We start from the raw sequence: 20,703 nt of genomic DNA on the forward strand, positions 1-20,703 counted from the left end.
ACACACTCTTCCAAGCAAGGGGATGTCGAAGAAGGCATTGGCTGATGAAGGATAACAATAGAGGGAGTGAAATACAGTCCTTAGGAGCCGTGGGTGACAAATGAGGTGTTCTAGTCTCTCTGAAATGGTGGTTCTGGTCAAGATAACTGCTGCGCAGCCAATTGGAGGAGAAAATGCAAATACGGCAGCAGGTTAGAGCCTCCAAATGGTAAAACACAGGATGCTGAATGGTAGTGACTGCTGTAGAAGATGGCTGATAAGCTGGGTAGCTGTGTCAGATCAGTATTAGTATTGATTGTAGATCTGGCAGCTCCTGAAGATGACATCTGCTGGCTAGAAACCTTGACGACTGCAAGACGCAGGCATAGGAGTGATGATAGACACCAAGGGCAGCCCCGCTGGTCATTAAATACAGCTGTAAAAAGACTGAAAATCAGTTACCATACTGAATGAAGTCCCTGGGCTGAAGAAGATCATGCTAGGGTGAGGGAGATGGTCGCTGTGCTGTAGGTGATAAGTGCCTGGCTGTAGCAGCACTTGGAGAGGCTCCATGAGCTGTGATGTTCTTGGTGTTGGGGTGTCAACAGCAGTGGGGAGTGCTGAAGATGAGAGATCCGATGAAGAATGAAGTTGGATGGTGATAGAATGGCCAACATGCCCTATTTATGGGGGATTTTGGAGCATTTGTCCTACCATATGCAAAAAGTGCCAATAATACAAATAAAGCCGTTTTTGGGTCTGTTAATGGAGACCAAAATTAGGAAGTAATGCACTACAATCAAATGTTAATGCATCTAATGACTTTGGTTGTGCAACATCTACTTTAGGATGTGGTCCGTAGGGGAGACCATTCATACCCCAACATCATGTATACACATGTTCAATCAAGAGAAGCTTTTGGGACTCTTGCATTGGGGTTCTCAACATCATGTACACCTAGAGGTTCAATCAAGAGAAGCTTTTGGTCCTTCATAGTGATTGACCTCGTGACTATAGATTCTTGGATTATTGGAGGTGATTTTAAACCTTTGTTAAATGGAAGGTAGGAGGATGGAGTTTGGATTTGGGGCCTTTTGGATGATGTTAGATTCACAAATCTAAAGGTCAATCAATAAGGAGAGGGTGGGACTTAGCTAAGGAGGTGATGAGACTTGCTATGGAAGAGACTCTTTTAGTAGGATCTGATCTATTAGAGAGTGCTTTGATGTGGAGACACAATGCAACTAATCATTTTGCCTCTAATGAAAGATTTGTTTTGATCTAATCTTGGTTATCATCTTTCCATTGGCATATCAAGTGGTTCTAGGCACACTTGAAGAGCAATCTAATGGTAGATTTACCATTATACTTTTTTAGTTTTTTGTCATGTACGTCTATGAGTTTTTTAAGAGGATAGTAGAGGTTAGAACTTTTGTTATTGGTACCTAGTATGAGTGCAGCCTAAGGCAGCTGTTTGGACAAGTCGGATTGTTGGTGAGGTAAGTTGGACGGTTGGTGGGTTAACTTACGTTGCTTTCATATTGTCCAACAAGGCCTATTTAAGGCAGCCTCTTCTCGTCTACGTTGTTGTCATTATCTTTGTGGCCCTCATCATCTTCCTCTCCCCCCCCTGTGTAAGCAGATGCTTTTGGTTCAAGATTGTTAAGAGGTGGTTTGGAGGATTTACACTATATAAGGTAGCAATAATATTTTGTGAATACAGAGAAAGTAAAAGTGTATAAACATAGTGCAAAGTTCCATGGGCAAAGCTTCATTTGAGGTGGTTGAGGGTGGCAAGAAGATACCACCTATTTTGCAAACTAAGAATAAGATCTTTGAGGTTGATCGTTATGTGGAAAACTTGGATGTAGCCCATGCAAATATAAAATATTCACTTCAGAGATCACAAGAAAAGTAAAAGAGGGCAGCTAATTGCTATAGACATGCTTTGTAGTTTGCAGAGGGTGATTATATATTGCTGTGCTTTTAAAAGGCAAGGCTGAAAAAGATAAAAGGAAGATAAATATTGTATTTGAAGTTGAGTATGAGATACTATGGGCCCTTCCAAGTGTTGGAGAAGATCAATGATGTGGCATATTGACTGAAATTGCCTCCACATTGGTGGATACACAATGTCTTTCATGTTAGCTTATTGAGGTCTTTTCATGTTGATGTGCCAGAGGATATGTTTGCTGAAATTCAGCTTGAGGTTGAGAAGTTGGATGAGATTTTGGTACCCGAGCAGATTTTGACACATAAGGAAAGAAAGGTCTAAGGTAAAGCTTCCAGGAGATACTCGCTGAAATTTTAGAATTATTCTCCAATAAATGTCAAATGGATAGGTCTAAGGTAAAGTTTCCAAGAGATACTTGGTGAAATTTTAGAATTATTCGCCAATAAATGTCAAATGGATGGAAGAGGATGACTTGGTAGACCATCCTTAGTTGTTATAGCTTTATCTAGATGCCTTTTAGTTAGAGCTCGGGCTTTGTCAGGTTCAGCAGAGCAAGAGTTCTGAGTATTGTTTGATACTCAAGGGGGAGGTAGCATTTCCACTTCTTCATTTATGGATAGCTCTCATATGTAGTGGATCTCAGATATATTCAGCATGCATCCAAGGTACCATGCTGACAATATGTTTGCCATGAGTTCACTACTTAGTATATCAATCATTGTGAGATATATGCAGATGAGTATGAGTTTCACCTGGGCACTGGAACTATACTTGTGAGATATATGCAGATGAGTATGAGTTTCACCTGGGCACTGGAACTATACTTTTGTATCAATTTATGATCAATTTGACATGAAATTTATCTCAATTTTAAGACAAAAATTTTGATAAAGTTTCAACTCGATTTTTGATTAGCTTGAGAACCGTTTATGTTCACTTTTGGGATGAGTTTTGCATCAGATTTTGCAATGAGTTTGTGATCAATTTGGGGTCACATTTACAACAATTTGTGATCAGTTCTTAAATCAATAAGTGATCAGTTTACGATTAGATTATGCTTAGTTTTCAGTTGGTTCCATGGACAACAGCATATATTATGATGCCATTGATGTTTTAGTCATGGTTTATGCTTGATTATGCTATGGTATGATTTGGTTTTGCTAGATGAGTTGAGCTCATGAGAAATAGACATGTCATATGATAATCTAGCAATGTTTTTGAGATTCTTTGCGAGTCTTATGTTATGTTATGATTGGTTGGTAATTTTCAGCATATGTTGGCCATATGGAATGGTTGAGTAGTGGTGCATAATGTTGTGTTACCTTGTGGAAATTCCAGTCCACTATTTTGCTTTTGATGCATCTGGCAGTGCAGTGGAGGACGATTGCAAGGAATTTAAGAGGGAGGGTTGTCATGAGGGCATGCATTTGGGACCCGAGGAAGTCATGGGATCAAAGGCTAAAGTTACTATAAGTTATACCGAAAGGGATTGGGAGAATCCCATTGTATATCAACTTCTTCTTCAATTAAGTTAAAGAAATACCCAAAGGGGCATCAGTTTTGGGGCCAACAGGGTGTCCATTATCCAAGATTGTAAGTTGTTTTGCATTTCTTAGTTTTGTAATAAATGTTACTGCTGTAACTAAATTGTAATTAGGGAATTACCACCCATCCATGGGAGAAAGGTTGGTTTCACATCATGTCTTGAGTGTCTAGATCATACAAGTGGTAACCCATCGATTGGGTATTGTAGCCTATGAACAAGTGTCATGAGGCCTTTGAATCCATCTTTGCTTGCTCCTGCTTTGCAAGGTGGACACATGTGCATGGTAACCGTGCAACACGTTTTGCTAGCATTGAAATGTGAAACACTTGAAATGACATAGACATTTTATTGAAACACAAAATACCCTTAGTGAAATGGCTAATTGAAACATGATTTAAATGGAAAAAAAAAAGGTTTTTTCTTGCTTTTTGAGGGTTTTTGCACGCTTCTTTCAAAGCATACCATCTTGTGTACCCAAAAAAAGCCATCATTTGTTGACATGAAAGGATTTGCATGGCATAAATTAGTAAGTTGAATTTCATTGTTTATAAAAGAAAACTCTCTCACATGTATTATTTTTCATTGAAATACAAAAATGCGTTAGTGAAATGGCTAATTGAAACATGATTTTTAAATGAAAAAAAAAAGGTTTTTTCTTGCTTTTTTGAGGGTTTTTGCACACTTCTTTTATAGCATACCATTCTTATTGATCTTGTGTACCCAAAAAAACCATCATTTGTTGACATGAAAGTATTTGCATGGCATAAACAAGTAAGTTGGAACTCATTGTTTATTTAAAAAAACTCTATCATATGTTTTATTCAACAATTTCACTTGGTGTTTCACTTGGAACTTGCCTAAAGGTGAAGTGTTTTGAGGTGAAACATTTCAGGGTGAAACACAATGTTTTAGTGGTGAAACGTATGATGTGGGTCACACCCAAAAATCTTGAAATAAGAAATGCCAAAATACGCCTCAATAGGCATCATGTTTGGAATTGTTTACATTGGGAATTTTCTAAGTATATGAAGGGTGCTCACTATGACTTCTTGCGAAAGAGCCTCAAGCACCTTGTGATACTCAAGTATAGTCCTTTCCATCTCCGCCAAGGTCTCATTCTTGTGTCCCAATACTCTAGTTTTAGATGGAGGATTGATGTTGGCAAACTCTTGATGTATCCCTTGATCCGTGTAGAATCAAGCCATTTCCTTTGAAGTAGACTGACCATCTTTGCCAGCTTTGATGGCATTCAGCTTCTGCCCAGATTGTGCTTCTTTATAGATCAGCCAATATCTAAAGAGAGAGAATGCTTGTGACTTTAGTGGCAAAAAGAAAGCCCATGCCATCTTGCTAAAATCATCAATAGTGAGCATAAGATACCTCATTGCATAGGTTTGCACTAATCTATGAAGGCTGACTACAAGGAGATCTTGGCCCACCAAGACACCTTGTTTGGCTCATCCTAACCTCTACTAAGCCACGAACCATTTTGTCACAAGCTGCCTAAGGTACTCGTGGTTGAGATGACCAAACTAAGCATGCCATAGCTTAATTTGGTACTAAGAAGAAAGGAGATAGTGAGAAAGAGCCGCTGACTTCAATTTGTAGTCACCATGCTCCTCGCATCCAGCACCCTACCTCTCTCCTGACCATCATGAATAATCCGGAAAGGCTCAGCTTCAATCTCAACCATCAGCCCTAGACTACAGATCTTACACATCAACATGAGGTGGAAGCAAGTCCAGGCATAGTGAGGATTTTTGATGCAAAAGCACCACTATGCCCATTGGGAATGACTTGAATCCTGCCAATACCACGCATAGGAAGTGAAGAATAGTGTCCAATATGGATATCTTTCTTCATCGTACACAAATGCTTAATGATTTCTTTGGATGGATTCATGTAGCAGAAAGTGTCACATCCTTTGATGAAGATGTCTCCATCACCTCCAAATTAAGCGATAATGATGAGGTTGGAGTAGTTGTTACTCTTCAAGACTTGGAAGTCTTCTTATCCTCATTATCCTCCTCTTTGTCATTCTCTAGGAAATTCTTATTCCAATGAGCTGACTTGCCACAATTGTGGCAGTTGGAGTCCTTGGATTTATCATCCTGCTTGTTCTTTTTACCTTCTTCTTTGTGTTTGCATTCTGGCATGTCAAAGCTTGGGGATTCCGCTTCTGTGGAGAGTGTAGCTTGAAATGGTCCTCCTGATCCAACACCGTAGGGATCAACGCTTTCCATGTGGTGGCATCAACCTGTCCTAAAGAAAAATAAAACTCACTATACTGGGCAGGCAGTTGTGCCAATAAGGTAACAACAATACCTTCACAGGATATCACCTTCCTGCATTGAGGAACTCCTGCTGCAGCTGTTGCAGCTTGTTAATAAATAGCCAGAAAATCTGACCAGAAACAACCAGGTTAGCCAGCCAGGCTGAACATGGCTGACCTGCTGCAATTAAATTGCTGCCTGCTGACCTGCTGCCCAACTGCTCATGCAGACCAACCTGCCTGTGCTGCCTGACTGGATGCTGATTGACTGTCCGCCTGCCATTCCAGGAACATAAGAGGGGTTGGTTTGAGAGAAAACACCCAGGATTGACCTTGCGCCTTGTTTGATAGAGCTACATGAGCGACCTCTCTAGATGTGGGAGGGCCGAGCCCTGGATGAGCTTGATAGGGATCTGAAAGAATAGCAGTGCTTGATCTGAGAAATGAATCAGCAACATGCCAAGGATGGTGCAAGAGATCTTTTGAAGTCATCTTATTGATTTCAACGAAAGTGTGGCTGATCTTTGTGTCCAAGGATCCAAATCTAAGCACTTGGGCTGAGCATAGTATTGCGGAGCCTTGAAGGCCTGCAAACTATGATCTATCCAAGTGTGTTTTATGTTGCTCTTATTATGAAAATGACTTGAATGAGGTCCTCCTGACATATCCAAAGTACACTAATATTTCTTATTGGCTGCTTGATTCATTTATGATTTTAAGACTCCAGAAGTGGCTTTTTCTGTAAACTTGCTACGGTTTAGATTTCAGACTGGGTATATAAACTTTGACTCCATTAGTTTTATAAGGAGATTACTGGTCATTTAGCTGCTGCTTTACAGATTATACAGGGCACATAAATTTCCAAACACATGTATTTACCTGCATTATCTGCCTTGTCTAGAGATTAAACTTGAGTATTTAATCTCAACCCCATTTATTTGACTGGTTGTTATATGGTTCCTCTTCTGTCGTCAGTACAACTGAAATTAAGAGTTACTATAGGACATAATTTTCCTTATGTTTCATGTCAGATGTAAGGCTGTCACAGTTCTTATAGTTTGGCATTGTATTGCTGATCTTTTACTTTTTCTGTTCAACAGATTGACATTACTTTAAGTGTTTGTGTGGATAACTTTCTTTAAGGCTTTCCTGCTCAATTTTGTTGTATTTCAGGACATTGGGGATTCTTATCGAGGGACCTATGGAAGTCCCCCACATCGTGGATTGGATAAAACATATTCCATGGCAACTGTTAATTCCACAGATTCAAGAAAGAGCTATCCAGATGGAAGTTTGGTTGGGGACTCCTTAAATTCTGGTGATTCAGATATTGTAACAGAGAGCTTAAAATTTCAACTAAAGGACACTAGTTCAGAGGCATTTAGAGTTAGCCTTTCAAGCATGATAAGCTCCTCAAGTCATGGCTCTGGACAAGATGATTCTGAAGCTTTAGGTGATGTATACATGTGGGGTGAAGGAATCGGGGATGGTGTGTTAGGTGGTGGCTCATACAGAGCTGAGAGTGGTACTGGTCCAAAATTAGATGCTTTGCTACCTAAGCATTTAGAGTCAGCTGTGGTATTAGATGTGCACAATATTGCATGTGGTAAAAGGCATGCTGCCTTAGTTAGTAGGCAAGGTGAAGTATTTTGTTGGGGGGAGGAGTCTGGAGGTAGGCTTGGCCATGGAGTTGATTCAGATGTGGCACATCCACAATTAGTGGAGACATTAGCAAATACTAGCATTGAACATGTTGCTTGTGGTGAATATCACACATGTGCAGTAACACTTAGTGGAGATCTATATACGTGGGGAGATGGTACACGAAGCTTTGGCCTTCTAGGTCAAGGGAATGAATTTAGCCATTGGATGCCTAGGAGGGTTCATCTTTCAGATGGTATCAGAATCTCAAGTGTTGCTTGTGGTCCATGGCATACTGTGTTAATAACATCTGCAGGTCAGCTCTTCACTTTTGGTGATGGTACATTTGGAGCCCTTGGGCATGGTGACAAGATGAGTACATCTTACCCCAAAGAAGTGGAATCCTTGAAAGGTCTCAAAACTGTCAGAGTTGCATGTGGGGTCTGGCATACAGCAGCTGTAGTGGAGGTGATCATGGGCTATTCAGATGCGACCAGCTGCTCTTCAGGAAAACTTTTTACTTGGGGCGATGGAGATAAGGGGCGCCTTGGGCATGGGGATAAGGAACAAAAGCTGGTTCCTACCTGTGTTGCTGCTCTTGTGGACCATGATTTTCGACAGGTATGCTGTGGGCATAGTCTGACTGTTGCACTTACAACATCAGGCACGGTGTTTACTATGGGGAGCAATGTCTATGGCCAATTGGGGGATCCGCATGCTAGTGGGCAATATCCTTTACTCGTAGAGGGTAAACTCTGGGAAGCATTTGTTGAGGAAATAGCATGTGGATCACATCATGTGGCTGTTTTGACCTCAAAAACAGAGGTTTACACATGGGGGAAGGGAGCCAATGGAAGGCTTGGACATGGAGATGTTCAAGACAGGCATACTCCTACCCTGGTTGAAGCATTGAAAGATAAACAAGTAAAAAGCATCTCTTGTGGAACTAGCTTTACAGCTGTGGTTTGTTTGCATAAATGGCTTTCAGGAGCAGATCAATCAGTTTGCTCTGGTTGCCGGCAGTCTTTTGGGTTTACTCGTAAGAGGCATAACTGCTACAACTGCGGGCATGTCTTTTGTCATGCATGCAGTAGCAAAAAGGCAACCAAGGCAACATTGGCTCCCAGCCCAAAAAAACCTTACCGTGTGTGTGATCCATGCTACACCAAACTGAAGATGGCGGCTAGTGGGGGCTTGAGTTCCAATAGTAATGGTAGCAAAAAAGGTAGCTCAATACAGCAATCTTTGGAACTCAAAGATAAAGTGGACAAATCAGAAGGTAAGCAATTGAAAGTTCAACTGTCACTACCTAGGCTTCCTCTCTCTGAACAGGCTAAACAGCATGAGGATAAGTCTCCAATAAAGCAAATAAGAAAGCCAGAGTCACTTCGGCGTGTGTCACCTGCTCCAAGTGATGCAAGTTCCAAAGGAATTGTCAGCGCAACTGTGTTCTATGACACACATACCTCATTGCATAAGCATCCGCTCTCTCCTGTGTCTGCTCCACCACCAAGAAATCTTGCATTAGCCATCTCACCTCTGTCAAGACGGCCCAGTCCCCCTCGCTCCACCACTCCCACTCCGACCATGTCAGGCCTTACTTCTCCTGATTTTCTCATTGATGAACTTAAGAAAAGGAACAAAATCTTGACACAGGAAGTTTTGAAGTTGCAGGCACAGGTTTGTGCTTCATCTTTCCAAGGGCTTAGGCTTTTTTCAGGGGCTTTAGGGATTATTACCAGGGCTTGTGGTCCTAGTTGCTATTTTAAATAAGAGTAGTTGTTTGATAATCCTGATACTGGTTGTGGTTTGTTAGTTCTGTCTGGAACATGAGTGAGAGCATTCCATAACATTTTTGTTCACATTCACTCCAGCCAGCTTATTGCAATTGCTTTATTGCATTATGTCATCTGCACTACAGGTTGAGACTCTTACTCAATGCTGCCAAGCTCAAGAAGCACAGCTGCAGCATACTGCCAGTGAGCTGCAAGTAGCAAATGCAGTGGCTGCAGATGAAGCTGCAAAGTGCAAAGCTGCGAAGGAAGTCATAAGATGCCTAACAATACAGGTCTGCTGAGGTTGAACTTTTTTGGTCTCCTGAAAGTGCAACTTGTTGAGAAATTTCTAATTTTCACACATACATTAAAAAAGGGAAGGAATTTCTTCAACACCATACTGTATGGTTTTAAAGGGTTTGTTCCAATGTTGCTTGATGCTGAAGTAGGATGAACACCTTCGTGCTTTGAATGACACAAAATTATCATGCTTTGAATGCCCTTGGGCATTGACTGTGATACAATAACCATATTTCCTGCAGCATTATTTCCACATGAGAACTGCTTTGCTCGCTGCTTCCTAGTTTGTACCTGGGATGGGTTGGCTATTTGAGTTTCCTTTTCATGGTGTCTTGCATGGGAAGTTGCCAACCTGCGGTCATGTGATTGATTTCAAACATATTGACTGAAGTGCTTTCCCAGCTCAGGCAGAGGAATAGGCTTCAGGGTCACAACCGTCTCCATCCGCTCTGTGTAGTAGTTTCCTCTAATGTTAGGGATAGAGTCTTCATGGCTTCCTTGTTCTTACATGATTAATATTCTTGTTTGCATGACTGAGGAGCATGTTATAGTGTGGATGAGCTTTTTTTCCATGAACTAAGATTTGCATGATCAGATAGTAATTCTTATTTGCATTACTCTTTTGTTTTGGTCTATAGTTTATTAAAAAGAGTGCATACATTGAGTATTGTATTGCATGACAATGTGATAGGAGATAAAAACACAGCATCCAAACATGTCTCATGATGAAGAGGGAGGGAGGGAAGTCTATTCTTCATACAAACGTATTTGATCCCTCTCTTGTCTTTCAATTTTGCAGCTGAAAGACTTGGCAGAAAAGCTGCCTGCACAACTACATGATTATGGTGGGACAATAACACCTTTTTCACCAGCCCTTGACTCAGTTGGGGCTACTCAGCCAGGTGCTTTTGATTCTTTGGGTATCCCAGAAGTCGAAGGTATTTGCTTTCATGACAATAAATATGGTGGAAATCCTACCGTTAAAATAGTTCGGGATACGGAGTCTAATAGTGCAACAAGCCCATATGCAACACCAAATGGGTCTTTGTATTTACCACAAAGGGGGGTTTCCCAGCAGAATATGCATAGGATTGTGGACAATGCAGAACATGGCAGCTTCCTGGAGTCCCATCAACAGGCAGGCGGGAAGTTTGTTTCTGTGTTCATCCCACCTAAAGCTCCAGAGGATGTCCAGACAGCTGAAAAAGTAGTGGGAAGTGCAAAAAATAAACTGGCTCCATCTTTATCAGGAATTTCAGAAGACAGGGAAGCTGCCGTGAAGAATTCAGATGGTGGGAATACACCAGTGCCTTCAAATGGCCATTTTCAGCATGTTGAGACTGAGTGGGTTAAGCAACATGAGCCAGGAGTGTATATTACTTTCACAGCTCTACCAGGTGGTGGCAAGGATTTGAAGAGAGTAAGATTCAGGTTAGTTGATAGATGCTCCAAATCACATGAAGTTTAATGAACTCTGCATGAAAATCTGTGCACGTTTGTCAGTCATTGCATCAATCAGTGCATGATTGCTTCAAGTTACAGTAGATCTGTTTTTTATATACTGTGTGTTTTGCTGGAGGATCTCTCAAGTTGAGAATCTTCTGGATTATTCCCACTGCTAATATAAAGTACTCAAAGAATGTGTGTGTATGTGCATGCTTACATGTGGGTGCATGCTTTGCTTGCATGGATGATCCCTGCACAAAGCTGGTTCCTTGGGTGTTGTGGCATGAAAATTGCAGATTTGACATTGCCATGGCCTGCTCACTTAGGCTTGGTTTTGTCAGTCGATCTGCTATTCAGCCCTGTACAACAGCTTGAAGCACTGCCACATCCTTGGCTGCCTCTGCTGCAACAACTTCTTGTCTCTGTTCACTGCATTCACTAGGGCTTCATTGATCAGCTCAACTTTGTCTCTTTGCTGCAACTTCAGCTATCAGCTTCTTGTTGTCTCTATGCTTCGAATTCAATATCAGCATCAACTGTGTAGAATGATCAGACTGGTGAAACCCACAGTAAGAACAATTGCATCTTTATTCAACCCAACTGTACACTACTTTTTCTACTAAAAAACTGGCTGTTTAAACTAAATGAAGTTGCCCTTATTCAATACTTGTCCAAGGTCCCATTACTAGTCTTGACCTTGGTCTTAAAAGAGCCATTTTGACTTGACTCGTGATTTTGCAAATAGAATTCTTTTCTTCTCCATATCCACCCTTCAGGTAATTGCATTGCATCTATTAAATGATGGAAGAACTGGATCATTGAAGTCTTAACTTAAATGGTCATTAAACACTCTGTTTCTTGAATCTCAGTGATCTTGGTCTTGAAGGATGATGCTTTACTTTTACTTTCAAGGAAAAGACCCATAGATGCCTGCATATGTAGAATTCCTCTTTAAACAAGAAACCTTTTGAATTTACTTAAATATTGATAATTGCACCGTTTGGGGGGGAGGGAGGTCTTAAATCATAGTAGTCATGCTGCTATTATTCCTTTTGTTTTGACAGCCGGAAGAAGTTTAGTGAGAAGCAAGCAGAGCAATGGTGGGCTGAAAATCGTGTGCTAGTCTATGAACAATATAATGTTAGGGGTTTGAATAGTACTGCTTCAGTTCCACTAGCAGACAGGGTAGGAGCATCCTGATCAAACCTTCAGGTAATTCGTGCGTGTATGTTGTACACTGAAGGCTCTGAACACTTTTGTGATGAGGTTCCCTGCTTTTGCAATTGAGACATATGTACAAGTAGTTATTTTGAATATTATATAGGTGTTCCTCTTTTCCTGCCGTACATTCAATTAACAGATTGTCTGGGTTTTTCATCTATTTCATAGTTCGCCAGGGAGCAATCAGAACAAAAGCTGAACAACATAATCGTAGGGGCTGAATATTTTTGGTTCAGTGGCTCCACCAGTGGCCACTACAGTTGTGTTAACCCTTGTGCGACAGTGTACCTACTTTTGCAAACAAGGCCTCTGATGTGAAGAAATCTTTTGAAAGATAAAAATCTTTTGTGTGATTCTTTTTGTGTTGGACCAGAAGATTGGTCTTACATCATGTTTGTCAGAATCCTGGCATTGTGAACGTACTGCTGGACGAATTCGTCTCTCAGGAAGTTGCAACCCTATGTGATCTGTACTTGATTGTATTGATTTCTCCATATGGAGTGTGAGGAATGTTGGGACACATGGCTCCTAATCCTCTCACAATTCTCATGGCAGCCTCAGGTTCCATGGATGTACATTATTATGGAAGGTGTATCAATTGTAACCTACCAACATTTCCAAGCTATGTAAGTTCCTCTCAAAGTAATTTTCTCAGTAACATTATGTACCATCCTGTGTGGGGATGGCTGTCATTTCACAGATCTTTCTGAGATGGACCTTTATTAGAGGTCAGTGCCAATCCAGCTTTTCATGTACATTACAAAATATTGTTGTAAACTAATCCAAAACTGACACGTCACTTTCCAGCTGAAAGTGAGATACTAGTTTGTGTAAGTCCATATATCATGGTGCAGATGTAAAGGGTTTTTACATCAATACTGGTATGGTTTTGCATGTTATATTTTGAATAATTGAGTGGATTTTTCTTCGTAATAAAGTTGCTATGGTGCTTATTTGAATATAGCATTTTTATTGGCCAAAAAGGTTCCTCATAAGTTTACCGTAGATTGTTATTAGATAGAAAATTTGCATTGACCACCACCAAAACAGGTCTACGTTGTATCTTATCTATTGGGCAATCTGTCATTTTTAAGCCAAGGAAAAGATGTGGTTTCATCAATCATTTTAAAGATTGTCACCAAATTGGATTTTTGTACACACCATGACCTACAAAACTTCGGAAGGTGTATCTCCCTCAAGTTTAGAAACGAAAGTGGCGTTGGGTAGAAGTTTCTTTTGAGCACAAGGTACTTAGCAACAAGTATTTATTGAATGTATCTATGATTTTGGTTGAAAGTAACTGTCTTTAGGCATATCGGTCATTACTCATTTTATTTGAAATTTCATATTAATTGACAAATTTAACTTCAGTTTACATAGAAAAAATTGACAAATGATTGATCATCCCAATTTAGTTTGCTATGCTATGTTTGCAAAAATTTTCCATGATATTTTCATCGTTCACTTTTTAGGAACCGTACTTTGCAACTTTTATACAATAATATTTGTAGTCTTATAAGATCTATTGGCAATCATTGCACAATGCAAACATACATCTCATGTACAATCTTTGATATCTAAGGAAGAAAAATATTGGTTGGAGATTCAAATTTAGCTTTAACTAATAATTATATGGCTTTATGATTTTATTTAAATAGGATAGCAACTAGTTAAAAGCATTTGTAAAAACATTGCAGGATTTATGAATCATACATACTTTTCAATAACACGCAAATATTGCAATGACAAACCTTTTAGCATGTCAGTAAAAGTTGGGCTTAGCATTAAAAATAAGGGGAACAAATTCTTTATAACCTATGTTATCGATATGTACTCTTAGATGAACCTCAATATTTGTTAACATATCTTTTGGTTTATAGAGTGGAACTACATATACTATTTGTTAATCAGTCCAATCAGCTCGGGTAGCCACTTGCCCTCAATCATGTCTTCAAGGTCCTATTAATGGGGCCTTGTGGCACTTCTAAGCACTGAATATGTTACCTCTGATCCTATGTACTTTTATATACAACCAACCTTTAAACTAAGAATGAACTCTTTGACAAAGAATTTCATTTTGTACATAAGATTGATATTATTTGCTATCTAAAAACACCTACAGATTTATGTGAAATTTTGTATTCTGCTACACATTGTCATTGAAATAATACAGCCAATTAAGATGGAGAAATAAGTAACTCCAGCAGCCAAGATCACATGTAGGGAAGGAGGTTGAGGAGAGGAGGATCATTGTGTGGCATCAGACGATGAGCATTGATGAATATTTAAACCAATATTTATGAGAACAACAAATCCATCTCTGTAGAGGCAGTTGTAGACCCTCGTATCTCATAATAGACTGGGCACATCAGAAGACGAACTCCACCTCTCTAGGCACCTGATGTGCCAAGAAAGTAGATCTTTGTATTGGGAGGGGTGTTAGTCTGTCCATCCTCAATCCATGAAAGGGTAAAAAATTGGACGTTTCTTACATCTCACCATACATCTAAAAAATATTGGAAGTAGGATCTACATGAGACTCACATATATCACTACCACTTAAATCTACCAAACCAATAGTTCACGTCATTCTCTTGAATTGTCACCTATAGATCCTCTCAGAAAGGAACAAAAGAATCATTAAATTCAATCTCATGAGACTCACATATATCACTACAACTTCATCTACCAAACCAATAATTCATGTCATTCTCTTGAATTGTCACCTATAGATCCTCTCGGAAAGGAACAAAAGAATCATTAAATTCAATCTCATATGTCCCAATAAAATGGGCCAGTGAGCAATGTTTGTAAAGCAAAGCATTCAAGAACACACCACCAGAAAGTTTGTTCCCCTTGATGTAAGAAGGCATGCTTCATCAAAGATGTATGTCCGCCTGCAATGCTGTGCTACCTTTTCCAGTTCTATCTACACTTCCAACAAGGCAATTTGCTAATATGTCAAGCTGCAGTGGCTCCTAAATTTGGGAAGGAAGTTATCATATTATTGTCCACAAAAAAAACATCACTTTCTTTGTAAATCACCTAGATTCCAACAAAAGACTTGAACAAATTACCTCACTCGTAGATCTTTACAATGGTAAATAATAATAGCAATCTGGTTGTTTGAAGATCTGTATGTGAAAAAAATGACCTCCATAATTTTGGCACTACTTACTTGTCAAAGCTTCTGATAAGCGTTGTCTCACGAGTGTTGAGCTCATCTTCTCACCTCCATGCTCTTCCACCAAATCAACTACAAGAATCTGCATCAACGTGATCAATCATCAGTCAACCATTGCTGTGCAATGCATTGTAATAAACACTAAGTTGGTGGTGACTGCCAAAAATTTTCCTGTGAAAACTGGTCCATCAGCTTATATCACTGTTTCTTGATCACATACACTCTTGATAAGATTGAAAACATTGGCCTTTAAACTTTCAAGTGATCTTTCTTAGAACACCTAATACCTATGTGATAAATGAAATTAAAAATGTGATAGATTGGTTATACTTCAGCATCATGTTTGAATCATGCTTCAGTAGACAACAAAAATGTGATAGAACACATTAGGTTTTTACCATACTTCAGCATACCGTATGTGCATCACCAATCAGCCTTGAACTTACATGGCTCCAGAATCATACCTTCAGTTCGCTCAGACCCCTTTCATGCCTTTTCTTGTTTACTGCATGACCTCCACCAACTGTCTCTTTGCTGTAAAAAGTATATTGAAGAGCCATTATGATGGACAAACTGTACAGTTCTCTCTTTAATGTAATGAAAATAAACTTGCATTATGTAAAGGAAAAAGTTTTGGCTGTATACCAAATTCTTCACTAAAGAAGGTGCAGCTGAAGTTCTGAACACTTGGGTATACCTTACAATAATGGCTTCCAAGGTGTCATCCACAATCGACGGGCCATAAGGATCCACAATAGGATGAATTTGCACTTCCAATTGTGGCTTTCTTGACTGTCATGACAGAGATTTGTCAACGATGAAAAGAAAAGCTACCTTTAAATACTCAAAGATAACACCATGTTACGTACCTTGATGTAGTTTTCAACAGCTTCCTTCCTCACCTCAAATGGTTCAATTAAATCCACTAACTGCTAGCCAAACCATGGGCAATTAGTAAAATAGATGGATGCATCTATTGCTAGTGCCTCGTAAGTGCAAAACAATGGACATTTGCTGGATACTACTTGTGGTTATAGCGTATGACTCTTTTCTTTCCCCCCCTTTTTTTGTTTTTTTTTGGGGGGGGGAAAAGAGAAATGTTAGGTGTGCAAATAATGATTGTTTTATCAAGAGTATGGCCAGCAAGACATACACTCTCTTGTTCGTATCATATAATGATTTAAGAAACGCCAAAAAGGATGCAAACCCATAGAAAACTACCTTCAAGAAAAGTGAAAGGCAAAATATAAGGTCAGCCCTTTATAGGGAGCCACCATGTTGTAAGTGTGCAAAAGAAGATCGGCCCTTTGTAGGGAACCACCATGCTGTAAGTTGTGCAAAAGAAGATCCTATCTTTAAAAATGTTATTAGCTAGGATGACCAAGCCATCATCAAAGAGGAGAACTTAGTCATCCTCCTCTCATGAAAGAGAAGTAGGATCAGTGTCCCCACTCCTGTAGAGGAAACCTATTAGCAGTTATGTCATTTCTTGTCTCTTCCCATGTCCAACTCCTTGCCTTCTGTAGGTCTCCCTGCCCAACATGTGTGTTCCCTACTTGCTTTTCATGGCGGCTTCACCGTTTTGTGGTTGTCCTTGCCGTCATTCATTCCTCTTGGGCTCTCTCTCTTCGAGGGTCCTTGGCTGCTGATCATCCCTTTTCAGCCGTGACTGTCAAACATCTCACATCTTGGGTGGCCAATTTAGGGCAGGCATCACCATTACTAGGCTGGTTGGACCTATTCTAGGGCATCATCTAAGGTTTCCAATATGTTGGTGATCCCCTAGGGCTGCATTTCACTCCTAACAGGCTGTTTCCAACTTGCAGCCTATGTAGGCCTCCTGTGCATGCAAGGTAACTGCGAAATGTTTCACCCTTGAAACGTTGCATTTCACCCTAAAACGTCACCTTTGGGCAAGTCCCAAGTGAAACACTAAGTGTAGTGGCTAAATAATATATATGACATAATATCTTGTTTCAGTCACCATTTCACTTAAGGCCGTTTCACATTTCAGTGAGACATTTAAGAACCAAATTGCCGTGCTATGAATAGCAAGAAATGCCCAAATCTCACCGACCTGTTTAAACTAGCCCTTAAAAATGCTGGTCAATTGCATTTTTAGCAATAAAATAATAATGGTGACCACATAAAATGCAAATCACTAATAATAATGTTGATCACCTCTAGCAAGTGTGAATAGGTCCTCCAACCATTGAAAAAGAAAAGCAAAGGAGCTGAAAATTGATCTCTAATAGTGTGAACACCCAAAATTCACTAGGAAAGAAATGCAAGCTCTAAACAAAGTTGCCTCCTTCGTCAAAACACACAACAGACCAAGTGTTAGAGCTCCTAACTAATGTCCCCATCTAACCCAAACTGAGGCACACAAGCAAGAGATGATTGTGCATGACACAAATGATTATTAACACCCCCTCTTAGATCTTGGATGTGACTAACCGCCAAAGAAGACGAAATGGATCCTAGGGTAGCAAAAGAAGCACCAATGCACATAAAGTCCGTTGATGAAGAAGCTTCTCACAATCTTGGGAATCCCCCTTTGAAACACAAGGGACCGGGGAATTCACAACCGAATCGCCAATATCGTCCCCCTCTGAAAAGGATGGGGGGTATGAAGGAACCACCAAGAGAGATGGTAGGAGGTGGGATGGAAGCCATGGAAGATTGCCTAGAAGGACCTTGTACAATGAAAGGGGAATGGAGCTTGTATAGTTCCCTCACTTGTCAACCTATAGATATAGTGGCTCCTAAAGAAGAATCTTCAATCAAGAGGGCCTACTCAATGAAGATAACCCAAGCACCGAATCTTGTAAGGCCATGAACTAAGAGGAGTGAAGCCCAAGTCCAAAACATGTAGGACTTCTAAAACGAAGCTCAATTGGACGGTCAAGTAATAATGGCAAAGTGCCAATACCACAAATAGCCACCTTAAAAATGTCACCAACAATGACTATGTTAAGAAACCCTTCACTCGTAATTTGCGTCTTTGCATTTCTCCGTTTAGGGTTTGCAGCCCCAAAAAGGGGCGCCACCCTAGACTAACTATGCCTATTTATAGACCACTCTCCATTCATTCCTTACAACTGATCCTTCAGTCCGTCACTCCCACTCTCTCTCTCTGTCAGTCTTCCTCTTCCTCCAGAGCTATGTTTTGGTGGCTGCCCTCTTTCTCTTCCAGCTGGCGCTCCTCCTCTAGTGTTGGCGACAACTCCTTCGAGCCCTTCCTCCCTGTGTTTGGTACTCTCTCCACTGGCATCACTCCCACAACTTGGCGTCATCAAACAACTAGCGTTTTTGCTCCTCTTCACCTGGCGACCACCATCCAGCAGCTTAGAGTTAGCTTCTCCTCATCTCGACAGCACCACCGCCTTGTGTTTTGGTTCCTGGCTACTCCTACACCACCTGGCATTAGCTCTTCAGGCTTGCATTTGCAGACGAAGGCTTCATCAGCTGTCTCCTTGCTTGTAGGTGCCACTCTTCATCCCTGCATTTGCAGATTCAGAGGCTCCTCACCCTTCGACGGCAATCTCCCTGCTCCAAGTGACACTTCCTCATCTTGCATTTGTAGACTCAGAGGCTTCTTCGGCAGTCTTCCTACACTCCAGGGCTTCCTTTGTGCTATAGCACCCTTGTATCAGATTCATTTCATTAGCATGATTCATCTTTCATGATCTTCTGTGGTTCTTTTCTCTCTCAGTGTTTGCCGTGCACACTGTGTTTTACCCTGCAAACCCTACGGTCTCTCTGGTCACTTAGTCATTTTCACATTGGATAAGAGCCGAAGGTGCTCAAAGAGCCACAAAGATCCTCCTCATCAGAGAAGACAAAGACCAGTGGCGAGTTCGGCATCAACACTTGAATTCTCTATCATTTCCGCTCCACATTGGACGATATTGTTTTTCTCCCTCCTACCCTCCCTTGTCCAGTTTGCCACACCAATTCCATGGCATCTCTATCGACAGATTGCCCTTCTATTGGGTGCTACTATTGCAACGCGAAGGGTCACCCCATCGAAGCTTGCCGACTTCGACCTTTGCTCCCCACCCCTCCGAAGTATGCGTCTTTCACCAAGCACTCCTTGTGCCACCTCTCCTTCTTGGGACACAAAGATCGTTCTGCATCGACTATCAGAGTATTATGCTCAAGGCAATAAGCCGCAACCGACATGCACTAAGTCCTTTTGAGTACACGAAGGCTCCAAGACCTTACGAGGCGATAAGCCCTCTCGGAGACCGCCCCACTGCGCGGAGGTTTCCCCCACCTACTTCCAGGTACACTAGCTTCCACGGCCCACATTTCCTTCACATTCTACTCCACTGAGAGTCCGTGATTGTTTCCCACCCTTGGCTCATCCCGAGCCTCCTTTTTCCCCACTGTCTTCCACTCAAGTTCAAGAGGTCAGTTCTAGGTGCTTTCTGGCTTGTTCTTCCAAGCCCCAGATACCTTCATCGACGCACGACCAACGACACTTCCTTCGTCTCATCAGATGCTTCGCGGTCAATGAGCCCTGAGTGGTTGGATTCCCTTTATCTCTCAGACTCGGATTCTTGGGTTTAGCAGTTATGGCTTTGTTGCTTCTGTGTTGCTTAGCTTCTATGCTAGTTGGGTTGCTTTTGCCCATACAAGTCAGAGAGCAGTTGCTCTTGATGCTTACCCGTCTATGCACATGGTCTACTATTATATACCTTACAGAGCCACTTGTATGGATGATGTTGTACAGGTGTTTGGGCTTCTCTTGGAGCTTGACTCTTGCAGGATGCTTTGCCACTTGTCGGTCTTTACTTGACTTGGATGTTCCTAGGTGGCATGATGTACCGCGAGGGGCTCCTACTTCTACTCCTTCCGATTCAGAGAGGGACCCTATGTGCCATGAAGTTCTTCCCACACCACCATCTTTCACTTTCGAGGAGTGGCTCTCCTTTGAGCAATCATTTCTTCTACTCATATCCACAATCTAAAGGATCTACCTAGATAAGGCCCTTAGGTCTTCAGCAACACTTCATGGCTAGGCCTTGGTATTCCTTCCAACATGAAGTCACGGAGCTAGTGGCTTCTTTCTCGAGGTGGAGTTTCAAGTTCTACAACTCATCCAGTCTCCTGACTATCTTCAAAGGTCCCCTTTCAAGTGGTATTCTCAGATTATAGGGCGGATCTTCTTCATCCCTTAGTCAACATGAAGCCACCTCCCGAGATCGAGTATGAGCATATCCTTATGGTTCTCGACACCACACAAAGTCCGACATTCCTCCTATGCATTGCATGATTTCATCATCTTTGTACTAGGGCGCTTGGACAAGTGAATAATTTTCCCACGAGTGACATTGTCCAAGTGGCACCTGCTGCATGAGCATTCTTCAGCATGTAGCA

The 20,703-nt window shown here is 41.1% G+C and overlaps 2 protein-coding genes across 9 annotated transcripts in view; one reads left to right on the top strand and one right to left on the bottom strand.

Annotated features, from left to right (window-relative positions):
* The window catches only part of LOC148041176 (PH, RCC1 and FYVE domains-containing protein 1-like), a 47,029-nt gene extending 33,959 nt beyond the window's left edge, over window positions 1-13,070 (top strand). Inside the window, exons 7-11 of the mRNA XM_087677377.1 lie at window positions 6,925-9,072; window positions 9,314-9,460; window positions 10,267-10,898; window positions 11,978-12,125; window positions 12,303-13,070. Coding sequence (XP_087533503.1) covers window positions 6,925-9,072; window positions 9,314-9,460; window positions 10,267-10,898; window positions 11,978-12,113 — 3,063 coding nt within the window. The 3' untranslated portion in view covers window positions 12,114-12,125; window positions 12,303-13,070. The remainder of the gene's footprint in view (window positions 1-6,924; window positions 9,073-9,313; window positions 9,461-10,266; window positions 10,899-11,977; window positions 12,126-12,302) is intronic.
* A 1,215-nt stretch (window positions 13,071-14,285) lies between these two features.
* LOC148041177 (phosphopantetheine adenylyltransferase-like) overlaps window positions 14,286-20,703 on the bottom strand; it is a 44,344-nt gene continuing 37,926 nt past the window's right edge. Inside the window, exons 3-7 of one of the 8 annotated variants that reach the window (XM_087677387.1) lie at window positions 16,188-16,247; window positions 16,016-16,110; window positions 15,783-15,852; window positions 15,313-15,400; window positions 14,286-14,532 (exon numbers count right to left, since the gene is read on the bottom strand). In XM_087677387.1, the coding sequence (XP_087533513.1) occupies window positions 14,525-14,532; window positions 15,313-15,400; window positions 15,783-15,852; window positions 16,016-16,110; window positions 16,188-16,247 (321 nt within the window). In that variant the 3' untranslated portion in view covers window positions 14,286-14,524. The other 7 variants (XR_015690828.1, XM_087677385.1, XM_087677384.1 and 4 more) reach the window with 7 other exon arrangements.

Source organism: Lygodium microphyllum, chromosome 1 (genome assembly GCF_053477565.2).
Source record: "Lygodium microphyllum isolate KBCC chromosome 1, Lygodium_microphyllum_v1.1.10, whole genome shotgun sequence".
Classification (NCBI taxonomy): domain Eukaryota; kingdom Viridiplantae; phylum Streptophyta; class Polypodiopsida; order Schizaeales; family Lygodiaceae; genus Lygodium; species Lygodium microphyllum.